The following is a 15822-nucleotide window of genomic DNA, read 5'->3' on the forward strand; positions in this document are numbered from 1 at the left end:
AAATGCAGGCTAAAACAGGAATGGAAGCTAGAGATGTGCTAGCATACCTACAATTACAACATTAACATCAGTCTTTAGATAGGAGGGGGTTGGCTTTCAACTTAGGTAATCACTTAGAAGAATTCTTTGGCCAGTTTAGAGAGGGGGGATTGTCGGTTGCATTACTGCTTCTAGATAAATATGAACAATTTGGTGTGCACAAGCGGGAGATAGTACTCTTCACGTGGAAAGCGGTAGCCTTAGGGAAGAGAATCATATTGAGAGAATGGATAGGTGATGGGAAGCCATCTTACTGGGCATGGAGAACTCGCCTACATGCTTTGATGCTACTGGAAAAGCGTGGGGCCTATGGTTCCCCGAATCAAAAGAAGCTGTTTTTAGCAGTGTGGGATGCTTATATACAGTCCCTTCCACATAGAGTAAGGAGCTTGATTCTAAACAGTCTGTAGATACTGACGCCGTTGATGAGGATAGTTGATATTATGGGGTTGCTATTGGGGTAGGGTTTTCCTACCTGCTGCACACGCCAGAACTTGATAAGTGGAGTTTTATTTATTTATGTATTTATTTTTTAGTTCTCACGACTATCAGAGATGAGGGAAGGGGAGAGGGGGGTATATAGGAGTTGAGTCAGGACACTTTTCATCCGTTGTCGAGTGGGGTCATCAGAGCCCAGACCTCGCGGGGCACAGATGAGGGGGGGAATGTAATAGAGAGAGCGGGTAGTTTATAGTTGGGATAGACTAATATGTAATGGAATGTACCAGCGATATATTTAGGTGGGGTTAAGGTTTAACTTTAGTGGGCCAGAAGTCTTATTTTGGATTCATATGGAGTGGACTATTAGAAGCAAAAGGGGGGGGGGGGCAGGGGAAAGGGAAAATTAGGGCATAGGGGAGAAAATGTTCAGCAAAAAAGTTTTGGATGATATTCATAACTGGATCATATTTATTCAGCATGATATGCCCATGGAATATATTCAGTGAATTGTAATGCGGAATATAAGTGTCATAAAGAAATAAAATAAATAAGGATCTAAAATTAGCTTACATAAAGGCTTGCCTAGGGTGTCTAATATAGACCTACAATAAAATAAGTATTAATGTACAGATGATAGTCAATAAATTGTATATCACAGGTAACCCACACTAGGTTGGGTTCTTAGAAAGAAATATTCTAAAGTTCTAAAGAAGGACCTCTGTTTTAAAGAATATCTGGCCATAAACATACCAATATTGTCGCGCTGTTCCACCACAGAGGATGTCTGGTTAGTACTGCCACTCACGTGTGGTTTCCTCGAGTTCCTGGCGAAAAAGAATAGATGAGCAATCATTATAAAATGCATTGAAAAGTAAGTGGAAAAGTCAGCTTGATAAACTACTCTGAGAAACCCATATGTCAGTGACTTAGGTGCATTTATTAATTTAATTGGTCTTCCTCTGCTAGGTAAGATGAACAAAGCTCTCGTGTAAGTAAAACATTTTTTAAAATGTATAGAAAATGAAAAAAAGGACAACATCAAAAAGTTGTATATAATAAAACCTATAGTATAAAAATAAAGATCCAGATTTAGAGACTGTAATGGAAGAGGCTGCCTTGGATACAGTGGTGGTCATGAAGACAAGGTGCATAGAAAACCATAACTGGGATTAGTTATACCTAGCTTTATTATATTCAGGAAGGTTATAGTAGGAAGAAAGGGAGAAGGAGTGACACTGTATGAAAAAAAATGAATATGAAAGCCAAAGCCATACAACTGCAGGGCTTATAAGGTAAGAAGGAGGCGCGGTGGGTTAATCTGGAAAGAGGAAATGGAACATCTATTTACACTTTGCAGTGTTCTGGTGTGATATATAGACTTCTCTTGCAGGCAGAGATTTAATTGAAAAGATTCACAACATTGCTATGAAAAGGGAAGTGCTGTTGATAGGTGATTTCAATTTGCCAGACGTTGAATGAGACATCCCAGCTATGGTGTCATCCAGAAGTAGGGAGATCTGTATTCATTATTGGGAGAACAGTGCCAGCAAATGGTAATAGAACCATGCAGGAGGGGGTGCCACAAATGGGGTAAATTTTCAGAAGTTGTTTTGAGTGATCATCTGATATCTTGATTACTGGATGGTGTGGTTTAGTATTAGTCCAGAGACAAAAGGGGACAGTCATAGTAACATAGTAAGTGATGGCTGATAAAAACCTGAATGGTCCAAGCCTCATGAATGCAGGGCCGCCGAGAGACAAGGCCGCCCCGCCTACGCCCCCCCCCCCCCCCCCCCGTCGTTGCAGTCCGCAGTCTCAACTGCCTGCCTCCACGGCTCCGGGCCCCCTGCATTCAAAGCGGCAGTCGCAGATCGCCTCTCTTCTGGCCTTCCCTCCCTGTGTCCCACCCTCGTCTGATGTAACTTCCAGTTTCCGCAAGGGCGGGACACAGGGAGGGAAGGCCCGAAGGGAGGCGATCTGCGACTGCCGCTTTGAATTCAGGGGGCCCGGAGCCGAGGACGCAGGCAGGTGAGACCGGGAACTGCAGTGCCGGTGGCCTGACCCCAGCGCAGGGCCCCCCTTGGAGGCCCAGGCCTGGGGAATTTTTCCCCCTGCCCCCCCCCCCTCTCGGTGGCCCTGCACGAATGTGCAACAGCAAACAAAGGAAGTAAGGCAAAAAAAGACGAGGATTCCAAGGGTGTAATTTGAAATCTTTAATCTTGTCAGCAATTACGATTGCCTAATATATAACAGAATTAATATGGCCGTGTTTCAGCATGTGTGCCTGCATCAGGAGTCAAAATACGTATTACATTCGCCAATGTGATATGTTCAGAATGTGTGTATAATTTGCCTGCAACAACTGGTGCTGACAGCAATGATATGAAAGAACCAACAGCGTTTTGACTGTGGAAAAACAGAGGGTAAGGTTAAATGGTCAGTATTCTCAATGGAGAAGGGTAGATAGTGAGGTTCCACAGGGGTCTGTGCTGGGACTGCTGCTTTTTAACATATTTATAAATGATCTAGAGATGGGAGTAACTAGTGAGGTAATTAAATTTGCTGATGACACAAAGTTATTCAAAGTTGTTAAATCGCAAGAGGATTGTGAAAAATTGCAAGAGGACCTTACGAGACTGGGAGATTGGGCATCCAAATGGCAGATGACGTTTAATATGAGCAAGTGCAAAGTGATGCATGTGGGAAAGAGGAACCCAAACTATAGCTATGTGATGCAAGGTTCCACATCAGGAGTCACCAACCAGGAAAAGGATCTAGGCATCATTGTTGATGATACGTTGAACCCCTCTGTTCAATGTGTGGCAGTGGTGGCAAAGAAAACAAATAGGATGTTAGGTATTATTAAGCTCAAGCTGCCATTCAGCTTGATGATGTCACTTCCTCCCGATGTTAGGTATTATTAGGAAAGGAATGGAAAACAAAAATGAGGATGTTACAATGCCTTTGTATCACTCCATGGTGTGACCATACCTCAAATACTGTGTGCAATTCTGGTCACCACATCTCAAAAAAGATATAGTGGAATTAGAAAAGGTACAAAGAAGGGTGACAAAAATGATAACGGGGATAGGACAACTTCCCTATGAAGCATCTCAGGCTCTTCAGCTTTGAGAAGGGATGGCCTTATTACAATATAAATTCTAAATCTCAAAAAAAGTTTGAAACTACAGTTTTGCAGGTGTCTGTCCTTGTAATTCACAGAGAATCACAAAGATCCTTACTAGAAACTTAACCAACAGGGAACCTCAAAGCTCCTAATAGGGAAAACACTGCAAATAATGCTGAATCCACTATTATATTCAGGAGTAGAGTAATATCATTGGTTCCAATGAAAGAGAAAAAGAGAGCAAAAAAAAAACATGCGTAAAAACTCATAAATATATGAGAAAAACGAATGGTGTAAAAAAAAAAACTCTCCCTCTCATTCACTAATACTATGAATTAACAAAGTAAGACACCTTACCCCAAAACTCCCATACCGGAAATAAACCCGGACTTGCTCCAGAATCCTCCCCGTAAACTCAACCACTAATTAAGCCTCGACCCTTCACTCTTCTAGCACTCCTGGTACATAGCTGCATTGGTAATGCTTCACTGTCTGCAAGCTGAAGACACAGTTGGACTTCGTTAATGAAAATGTCCTTTACTTATCTTATAGTCTTCAGCACCAAGCTATATTGACTTGTAGAAGTCGGGCTGTTCGTGGTGTAGTCGGGAAGTGCTCAAACTGTTTAGCATACAATTAATGGCACCATTCCTTGTCACCCTTCGACAAGTGCGCCTTGTTTCGCCGAGATAAAAGCTGCCTCAGGAAGGGTATTTCATGGTATCCTTACACGGACCTCCAAATATAACAACAGTCCAAAATTTCATCACTGAATGCTCAAAAGATGGCGCAGATGAAAAAGGCTCCGCCCGGGCTTTTAAACCTGGCCGCGTCACCGATCTGTTGTCCAAGCCACTCCCAATAGAGATCAGGTTACACCAGTGGCGTAGGAAGGGGGGCGGTCCGCCCTGGGTGCACACAGCTGGGGGGGATGTTGGCTCCGCTGGTTCCCTGCTCCCTCTGCCCCGGAACAGGTTACTTCCTGTTCTGGGGCAGACAGAGCAGGGAACCAGCGGAGCCGACGCAGCTCCCAGCGATGTGCAGTTGGGGCGGATCGGCCCTCCCGCCCACTCCCCGCTTTCCTATGCTAGTAAGAATGTGGTCCGGGGTGGGGGGGGTGCGCAGTGGCGACCCACCACGGGTGTCAGCTGCTCTCGCTACGGCACTGGGTTACACCAATGAGCTTGCCCAATCCCTCCTCGGGGAGTGGCCAATATTGTATCAATAGTAAGCATGGAGAATGAGCAAGCAGATCAGTATATTATCCAAAATATTTTATTGAAGATACCGTATATAAGACAGTTGCCCGACACAGGCCGTGTTTCACCCAAAAAAGGGCTGCGTCAGGGGCTATAATAAACAAACATATTGAATATTGGAGGCAAAATATGGTCTTTCATTATTTAAATTATTTTATTCTGGCTAGGATACTGTGAGTCTAGCAGAGAGATGCAGACTGCAAGCTCTGACAATCCCTAACAGCTCTCACTGTCATTGGTTTGCATTGACACAACCAAACTTGAGGTTTCAGTTTTGGTTTTGGTGAAAACCAGGTGATGAATTTCAGTTTTGGCTGAAAGCTTTCCGACAGTTTTTTTTTGTCAATCTCTAGTTAGGGGACAGAGAGGGCGTGGGGGGAGGGGAAGAGGGTACTCTGAGGCACAAACAGGGTTTCATGACTACTTTGGAGCCAAGAGCTCAAAGCTGGCTTAAATTCTCTTTGAATATAGTGGATGCTGTGGTATACACCAATGTGTGACATAAATGAATGAATTGGGGAGGGGAAAATGAGGAAGTGGGAAGGCAGGAGAGACGGGGGCAGTGGGGGAGATGGGAAGGTGAGAATAGAAGACCTGGTTTTGGAAGTGTTGTGGAGGTTTAGTAAATAGGGTGATGCATGGTGGATCTGAAAATGATGTTCTCACTGGGGGGGAAAAGGTGAGGGGAAGCGATGAGAATTAAAATGTATCATATTTGGCAAAGAGTGACCTGGAACAGGAAAAAATAAATCTGCAGGTTACCCATATGGAGTTGGTGTTTGCTTTGTTTAAATATTGAACCGCTAAGAAAAAGTGTGAAACATAATATAGATGCTCCTGTTGCATGTAATTGGCACATATTAGTCCATTCCTCCGTGTGGAACTCCACAACAACGCCACAAATAGGTAGGTTCTGGATAGCAATTGTGTTGGAATGTAATTGTATTTTACATGCATTGACTGTCACCTATTATTTCTCTGTGATTACTCTGTGACCTCTGATGTGAATTACTTAGAGAGGTCACACAGCTATGCAACTTCCTGTGGGGGCAGATGCAGCACATGCAGCACATGGAGCACATGGAGCTCATGATCTCTCCTAACCTGAGAGGATCTATGGTGGTGTGAGCATCCATTACCATCTAAGCACATGGAAGGAGCTGATAAGACAAATGTATAGTAATATGTATATATAAGCCTGTCTGATTATAATCTAACTACAAACTGTGAGTAAACAGATGTTTTGTTACTTCAACTTTAAAGTGACTCAGCAGTGAATTATTCAGGGGTGAATGAGAGAGAGATGAAGAAAGAAATTAACATTTCTAAAGCTGAAGCTGTGTGTACTAAAATCTGCTAATTATTTACTACAAATAATCCAACAAAAGGGTTATGGGCCCAGGGTCCAGGAATTGAAAAAGAAGAGAAATATTACCAGGCAGAAAAAAAGGCCACATTTTTCTCTTAAGTTTTAAAGGAAAGATTCAGTCTGTCTCTCTCTCCCCCCACACAGCAGACAGAAGGCTAAGAAAATGGCTGAGGGAAGAAATTCACCATTGTTCTATTCTCTCAAGGTGCCTAAATTAACTGAGTTTAATTATCGGCAGTGGGAACTAAGATTCATATGTCTCCTTCGAGCAAAAGGATTATATATATGCTTAGATCAAGACAGAACAGCTGAAAATATGGCTGAATGGGACAATGCAAACTATTATGTGAAGTGCATGCTTTTGGAAGCTCTCTCAGAGAAACAAGCCATATTAGTGGAGGGAAAAGATACACCAAAGGACATTTTATATAAACTGAGAACTATGTATGCAACTACATATGCAAAGCAGCAACCAATTTGGTTGGCAGAGTTGAATGAAACCAAATTAAGGGATAAAAGTAAATGTAATGATCACATTATGTATCTTATGTCTTCATTTCAAAAGCTAGAACTTTCTGGAATTCCCATGTGTGATGCATTGAAAAGAGCATTTCTTTTTACCTCACTATCAAAGAAGTTTGATGTTTTTAGGTCTGTAAATGAGGCCATTGAAGGGCAATCTTTTGAACAGACAACATCAAAACTAAGGCAGGAATGCATAATAAATGATTCTGAGGAGATGTGTTCTCAAAGTCAGTCAGAGAGAAATGAAACAAATTTCTTGGCAAAGAACAGAGGAAGGCGGAGCTATGGAAAAACTCCACCCAAGGGCAAGCTGATTTGCTACTCATGTGGAAAGGAGGGACATGTATCTAAATGGTGTAAGGAAACACAAAACACTCCCTCTAGCTCACCTAAGCCAATGGAACTAAAGAATTTTCAAACCAGGAAATGTATGAAGGACAAAGATAAACACAAGGGCTTTCTAATGGCAGAAAAATCTTTGACTATGGTAAATAATAATTCAAATGAAAGTACTTGGATTTTGGATTCGGGGAGCACATGCCATTTAACCAATTGTAAGGATTTCTTTCAGGAAATGTGTCCAGAGGAAGGTATTCTTAAAACTGCAAACGCAGGGACTGCTAAGATCCAAGCAAAAGGTATTGGATTCTTAAAATGCAAAGTGTCTAATGAAGTTAAAGAAATTCCTGTAAGTGATGTCTTGTATATTCCCCAAGCAGTTTGCAATATGCTTAGTGTATCTACATTAGATAAGAAGGGATTTGTGATTCATTTTGAAAACAGTAAGTGCACAATCTCTAAAAATGATGAAGTGTATGCTGAAGCTTTTATGCATAATGATGTTTATAAGCTGAACATTTCAGGTGAAGCCTCACATATGGCGCAAGTAAGGAAGAATGATGGTAAATGTAGTCTGGAAATCTGGCACCGCCGCCTGGGACATCGTGATTTTAAGGTGATCCAGGATCTTTACAGTAAGCAACTAGCCACTGGCATTCAGATAAGTGCAGATGCTGGTAAAATGGAGAAATGCATAGACTGTGTTACTCAAAAAGGTGTAAGACCCTCATTTCCTGCATACACAGGAAATAGGAGTAATAAAGTGCTGGACTTAATACACAGTGACTTATGTGGACCGTTTAATATCCCATCATTGGGAAATAACAGATTTGTACTAATATTCTTGGATGATTTCTCTAGATATTGTGTGGCCTATTTGCTGAAAGAAAAAAGTCAAGTCACAGACATGCTGAAGAAATACGTAGCCATGGTGAGCAATAAATTTGAAAGAAAACCAAAGGTTCTTCAGACCGACAATGGTGGTGAGTTCACTTCACAAAGCATGCGCACATTTCTAGAACAAGAAGGCATTCAGCATATCACAACAGTAGCTTACACACCAGAGCAAAATTCTGTTGCAGAGAGAAAATTTAGGTCACTTGTGGAAATGACCAGATGTATGCTGTCAGATAGCAATCTCCCTAAAAGACTATGGGGGGAAGCCATTCTCACAGCAGTGTACCTACAAAACAGAATGCCAACTAAAGGCGCTGAGCGCACACCACATGAGACATGGCATGGTAGGAAACCAAACCTGTCACACATAAGAACATTTGGAAGTACAGCATATGCTCATGTACCAAAGCAAAGAAGGCATAAGCTGGATTCCACAACAGAAAGGGGCATTTTAGTTGGCTATGCTCCAGGGCACAAAGGATATAGAATTTTGAATCTGAAAACTGGCATTGTTGGCATAAGACATGTTACATATTTTGATGAAAACAAAAGGGTTGATAAAGGCTGGATTATCCCAGATGAGCCTTATCATCCAGAATATGAAACTAGAACCATAATAGACATGCCAGTGTATATAAATGCCATACCAAGGCAGATGTCTGAAAGCAACTCATCTGTATCTAACGAGGAACAGGCAGAGGAAACAGACACAGAAAGGATCATTGAAGAAGACAGTACAGTTGGAGAAGGGGAATCAATTGGAGAAGAACTCTCAGATTTAGAGGATGCGGAAAGGTCAGACCAACCTGTTGTCAGACGCTCATCCAGGGAAAACAAAGGTGTTCCACCCCCAAGACTGTCTTACCTAACAAAGTCAGCAGAAGCTCAAGAGCCCTTAACATGGGATGAGATTGAGAAAATGCCAGCAGAAGAAGCTGCTGAATGGCATAAAGCTGCACAAGAAGAAATTGATGCATTGGATAAAAATAATACTTGGATTCTTACAAAATTACCTCCTGGCAAGAAAGCTATAGGATGCAAATGGGTATTCAAGTTAAAAAGGAATGCACAAGGAAAAGTGGAAAGGTATAAAGCCAGATTAGTGGCAAAGGGATATCTTCAAAAATATGGAGAAGATTTTGATGAAGTGTTTGCACCTGTAGTGAAACACACGACAATCAGAACACTTCTGAGCATTGCAGTCTCAAAAGGCATGCAAGTCAAACACATTGATGTGAAAACAGCGTTTCTTCACGGAGATATAACTGAAGACTTGTACATGGAACAGCCAACAGGTTTCATAAATACAAAACAAAGACAGCTAGTATGTAAATTAAACAAAGGTCTTTATGGATTAAAGCAAAGTGCAAAATGTTGGAATGACAAATTGCATGAAATATTGACAAATTTAGGATTTAAGCAAGGTGAAGCAGATAAATGCTTGTACACTAGGTGCAGAAATGGACAATATGCATACATTTTAGCTTTTGTTGATGATCTGCTCATTGCAAGCAAAAGTGAGCAAGAGTACAAGGACATTGTAAAGTGTTTAAACCTCAATGTTGAGATAAAAGAACTTGGTAATGTGTCATACTATCTTGGTATAGAAATTGAGAAACAAAATGATGGTTCTTATCTTCTAAGCCAGAAGCAGAAAATAAATGAGCTTATTGAAAGTTTAGGTATGCAAGATGCCCAAGTTGTAAGCACTCCCATGATCACTGATTTTCTGAAGGATGAAACAGTAAGAGAACCTTTACCAGATAACATCCAATATAGATCAGCCATAGGTAAGCTTTTATATCTAGCTACCACATACAGGGCTGATATAGCAAATGCAGTAGGAATTTTGAGCAGAAGGGTCAGCTCACCTACCAAATCAGATTGGACTGCAGTTAAAAGGATGGTAAGGTATTTAAAGGGTACCATTGATTGTAAATTAAAGATTTCAGCCAATAGTAATCCAAAACTAATATGTTACTGTGATTCAGATTGGGCAGGGGATCATTCTGATTATAAATCCACAAGTGGATATGTGTTTATGTATGGAAATGTACAAATTTCATGGGCCAGTCATAAACAAAGTATTGTGAGTTTGTCTTCTACAGAAGCTGAATATGTGGCTGTATCGGAAGCGTGCAGAGAACTGATGTGGATTGAAAAACTTATGCTGGATTTTGGAATTGCTGAACAGAGACCAATCCAGATAATGGAAGATAATCAGAGCTGCATCCGACTGTCACAGAATGACAAGGTTCAGTCACGCACCAAGCACATCGCAACGAAATACCACAACGTGCGAGAGTTGGCAAAAGAAGGGGTCATCAGTCTACACTATTGTCACACCAGTGAGATGACAGCTGACATCATGACCAAACCGTTACCCAGAGAACATTTTGTGAATCTGCGTATAAAGCTTGGACTTTGTATGAATAAATAATTGCATGACAGTTATGCATGAGAAGGGGTTTGTTGGAATGTAATTGTATTTTACATGCATTGACTGTCACCTATTATTTCTCTGTGATTACTCTGTGACCTCTGATGTGAATTACTTAGAGAGGTCACACAGCTATGCAACTTCCTGTGGGGGCAGATGCAGCACATGCAGCACATGGAGCACATGGAGCTCATGATCTCTCCTAACCTGAGAGGATCTATGGTGGTGTGAGCATCCATTACCATCTAAGCACATGGAAGGAGCTGATAAGACAAATGTATAGTAATATGTATATATAAGCCTGTCTGATTATAATCTAACTACAAACTGTGAGTAAACAGATGTTTTGTTACTTCAACTTTAAAGTGACTCAGCAGTGAATTATTCAGGGGTGAATGAGAGAGAGATGAAGAAAGAAATTAACATTTCTAAAGCTGAAGCTGTGTGTACTAAAATCTGCTAATTATTTACTACAAATAATCCAACAAATTGGGGGACACCTTTAAGGGCCTCATAAAAGGGTAATACCTCAGAAGGGCTTACAAAACGTCCCTCCAGATAAGGTTACCATCTAATGCCCCTTTAGATACAGAATCCATTACCCAAAGGGAAATGACCAGCAACTTGTGGTGAAGGCAGCTGGAAAATGGAGAGACCACCCCACTAAGAAGGGAGGATGGAAAATATCTACCTTTCTCACTGACAGGAGATCCAAGGAGGCTACGGGCACTGTGAGTCTTACCCGCTGTCATGACTCGGGGCGATCCCTTGGGCTGCAGCTGAGTTGATATTACCTAGCCAACCCGAGGGCTGCTAGGCCCTGACTGGCGGTGGGCAAGACACTCGGACATGGCTGGAGCAGGAAGACAGGGCTGGAGCAAGGCTGGAACATGGAGCGGGGCTAGAACAAGACATAGACAGGCACAGGAGACAAACTGGAACAAGGCTGCAACACACACTAGACAACTCTAGGAGACCTGTTGCAAAGGCACTGGCTGGAAGACAGGAACTTCCTTAAATACTACCCAATAGGAAGTGATGACATCACCAAGCACCCTCTTCAGAGCTGCCAAGGGGGCCAACCCACTCAGTGGGAGATAAAGGGCCTGCCCCCAGCCTACTCTGCCCCACCACCCATTGCTCTGCCTCACCCCACCCATTGCTCCACCCACAACTCTGCCCATTGCTCTGCCCATACCAACCCATTGGTCCTCCCCAACACACCTCATTTGCAGCCAGCGCCCAGCGGGAAAAGGAGTGGTCTTTCCTGTCCAGCGGCAGCAGGAAACATCTTCATAAAATGTCATCTCCTGCTGCCGTGGGATTAGTGGCAGCATGAGATGGAGCTTTATGAAGGCGTTTCCTGCTGCCACTGGATGGGAAGGCCACTCAACTATGAAGGAAGTGCTGGGTTTCCAGGAAGTAAACAGATCCTTCTTGGCATGGAATGCTGCTGGAGACCACAGAAAACAGGTGAAGGATGTGACACCTGCACCAACCTTCCTGACAATCTGAAGATTACTCCACCACCTGTCTTAATGGTCCTGCTGTGTTTCTGAGGCAAGCAGGACAAAATGAGCCAATTGTGCTATCTGGGCGGTAGCTCCCAAGGCTCAAAACCACTTACTACATTCAGGTGTATTTCACACCACTGCTCCCTTCTTCTGCCCCAGCACTCACTGCCAAACAGTTGCTGAGATTTCCACATACCCCCTCACCTGCACTCCCAGGGATTTTCCCTACCACTCTCCAGTTTGCACAGCCATCACTGCTACTGACAATTTTTCTCTTTTAGATCTATTTGTTTTAAACAAGCTTCATATCAGAAGATATAAACAGAGGATAAACCACAGCAGCCAATTCCCAAGAAACCAGGAGTAGGGGAGGAACAAGTGAGACTACTAAGGGCCCATACTATCCCATACCAGTCCCTCCAACTACCGCCCCATCTCCCTCTCCAAAATACTTGAGCATGCTGTTCACAGCCGCTGCCTTGATTTTCTCTCCTCTCATGCCATCCTCGATCTGCTTCAATCCGGTTTTCGCCCTCTACACTCGACAGAAACGGCACTCTCTAAAGTCTGTAATGACCTGTTCCTTGCCAAATCCAGAGGCCACTAATCCATTCTCATCCTCCTTGATCTATCCGCTGCTTTTGATACTGTCAATCATGATTTACTTCTTGCCACACTGTCCTCATTTGGGTTCCAGGGTTCTGTCCTCTCCTGTTCTCCTCCTATCTCTCCCACCGCACCTTCAGAGTACACTCTCATGGATCTTCCTCCACCCCCATCCCGCTCTCTGTTGGAGTTCCCCAGGGATCTGTCCTTGGACCCCTTCTTTTTTCAATCTACACCTCTTCCCTGGGCTCACTGATCTCATCTCATGGTTTCCAGTATCATCTTTATGCTGATGACACCCAGCTATATCTCTCCACACCAGACATCACCGCGGAGACCCAGGCCAAGGTATCGGCCTGCTTATCCGACATTGCTTCATGGATGTCCAACCGCCACCTGAAACTGAACATGTCCAAGACTGAGCTTATCGTCTTTCCACCAAAACCCACTTCTCCTCTTCCTCCACTCTCTATCTCAGTTGATGGCACCCTCATCCTCCCCGTTTCATCTGCCCGCAACCCCAGAGTCATCTTCGACTCCTCCCTCTCCTTCTCTGCGCATATCCAGCAGATAGCCAAGACCTGTCGCTTCTTTCTCTTTAACATCAGCAAAATTCGCCCTTTCCTCTCTGAGCACACCACCCGTACTCTCGTCCACGCTCTCATTACCTCTCGCCTTGACTACTGCAACCTACTACTACTACTACTTAGCATTTCTATAGCGCTGCCAGGGTTACGCAGCGCTGTGCAATTTTAGCATGGGGAAGGACAGTCCCTGCTCAAGAGAGCTTACAACCTACTCCTTACTGGCCTCCCACTTAGCCATCTATCCCCCCTTCAATCTGTTCAGAACTCTGCTGCACGTCTTATATTCCGCCTGAACCGATATACTCATATCACCCCTCTTCTCAGGTCACTTCACTGGCTTCCAATCAGATACCGCATACAGTTCAAGCTTCTCCTTCTTACCTACAAATGCACTCAGTCTGCAGCCCCTCATTACCTCTCTACCCTCATTTCCCCTTACGTTCCCGCCCGTAACCTCCGCTCACAGGACAAATCCCTCCTCTCAGTACCCTTCTTCACCACCGCCAACTCCAAGCTCCGCTCATTCTGCCTCGCCTCACCCTATGCTTGGAATAAACTTCCTGAGCCCTTACACCAAGCCCCCTCCCTACCCATCTTCAAATCATTGCTCAAAGCCCACCTCTTCAATGTTGCTTTCAGCACCTAACCTTTATACCTTTCAGGAAATCTAGACTGCCCCTATTTGACTGACTGTACATTTGTCCTTTAGATTGTAAGCTCCTTTGAGCAGGGACTGTCCTTCTATGTTGAATTGTACAGCGCTGCGTAACCCTAGTAGCGCTTTAGAAAAGTAGTAGTAGTAGTACTATCCCTGGGAGTGCCCCATGGGGACTACACTGCCAATGATGATGCAGCGCACCAGGACAGAGACCTGCAGGTTGGAGTCCTGGACAAGTCCAGGCTCAGTTAGAGGAAATGTCCACAGACCAAGCCTATCCCATGGCACTGGAGCTCCACTTCAGGGCCACAAACCTCAGTCTGTTTTCCAAGAAGCCATCCATATGACCAGAATCCTGCTGCACCAGTCCACCATGCAACCATCTGCTGAAGGACTGGTGATGCCGTCACTGGAAATCAGTGTCCTCTACCTTCATGTGCTGGTTGGGGTGGGGGGCACAACTCACTTGCCTGGACTTGTCTAGCAGGATGTTAAGAATAGTATATTTGTTTTAATGTTCCCTCCAGTGACTCCACTACCCTCTCATTTAGTCCAATCTCCATGCACCTTTTCTCAGCGTAAATGTCTCACTTTCACCAGCCTCCACTTCCCCCTTATCACCCTACCAACAGAAAGGCAGTGAGCACCATGGAAATACTGCTTGTGCACTAAATATCCCTGCCCCTACTCAGACTTCTAGTTTTTGCAAGTCAGGCACTTCACTTCTACACTGGAAGTGCATGCCACTGTGGAGGAGCAATAGCCATGGGTACTGAATGATTTTGCTAACAATATTCCAATTGCACATGTTGCTATTTCAGGAACCTGGGAAGAGGAAGACGAGTGACTGTCCTGTGCATTGTCCAGGAGATTCAGAGAAGACTTGGGTTGCTTAGCATGACAGTTCTAAGAAGGAATGTCACATCTCAGTATACAGTGACAGAGAAACATGGCAAAACAAAGTTATGAAGATGTTCAGTATATGACACACAGGCAGACAGGATAAGGTCCAGTTTTAATACACATTCATCTTCTAAGCTTTATTACCTTCTTTCTGAATAAACAACTGATATGTTCTCTGACTTTGCTCACTTACTAGTCCACAAAATGCACAGCTGTATCAACTTCACTCCTTTATAACTGGGTAGCTCAACTCCTCCAGGGTTCATGTTAACCCCTTAAACATTATGTAAATAGAATATAATGAGCCTATATCCACAGCCTGCATTCTTCTCCCTCTCTTAAGAAACGTAATCTTCATTTTTAATCTATTGCATGGTGGAGATTACTAGTCCTAAAACCTCCATCAGTAAATACTTGTTATATTCATAAAGGGCTCATCCCCACACAGCTATATTGTTGTGCTTCTGTTAGTTTCCCTTAACAAAAACAAATAGTACTAGCATTTTTCTTCTTGAAAACTGAGTTTAATTTCCTCATCTGTCATTTAAAGTTCTGGTCTCTCTTCTGACATGGAACCTCATAACATTGCCTTACCTTTTCATGGTAGCTCCTGTCAGTTTGTCCTCACTGCACCTTGCCTCTTCCTGCTCCTGAAGCCTCTGGCTTTTACGTGCCATGTTGTTTCTCTGGACTCAACTTGCTATGTATGAAGCTGAATGTAGGGCATAACAAAATCTCCCTCCTCACCCCATCCAAGCTTTATAGCAAACTCTGTAAGCCCAATACACCCCCACACTTGCTTTATGTTGTCATCTGTGACATACAGGCAAATGTAATAATGAGTTTTATGTATGCAAAACCTCTCTTAAGAGGAACTGCTTCAACAATTTGTCTACACCATTAATTCATACCTAAAGAGAGGCAGCCTGTTACATCATAATAAGGTGGGTTGACTGCCAGTTTTGCCACGTTGAGCATGGCTGGGTCAAAGGTGGGCAGACATTTACGCGGGCAACTTACAGAATACTGTAAATTGCGTGAGCCTCCTGCTGAACATAGGCACTCAATTCTCAGGTTAGTATAAAAGGGAGCACCTAAATTCTATAAATTACCAGTAC

At 43.3% G+C, this 15822-nt stretch overlaps 1 protein-coding gene across 1 annotated transcript in view; it reads right to left on the reverse strand.

The window, feature by feature from the left end:
- Positions 1–15381, reverse strand: part of LOC115476953 — a gene marked incomplete at its 3' end in the record, with an annotated part of 82342 nt that extends 66961 nt beyond the window's left edge. The window contains 2 exon segments of the mRNA XM_030213585.1: positions 1231–1304; positions 15299–15381. Coding sequence (XP_030069445.1) covers positions 1231–1304; positions 15299–15381 — 157 coding nt within the window.
- Positions 15382–15822: the final 441 nt, after the last annotated feature.

Source organism: Microcaecilia unicolor, chromosome 1 (assembly GCF_901765095.1).
Source record: "Microcaecilia unicolor chromosome 1, aMicUni1.1, whole genome shotgun sequence".
NCBI lineage: Eukaryota > Metazoa > Chordata > Amphibia > Gymnophiona > Siphonopidae > Microcaecilia > Microcaecilia unicolor.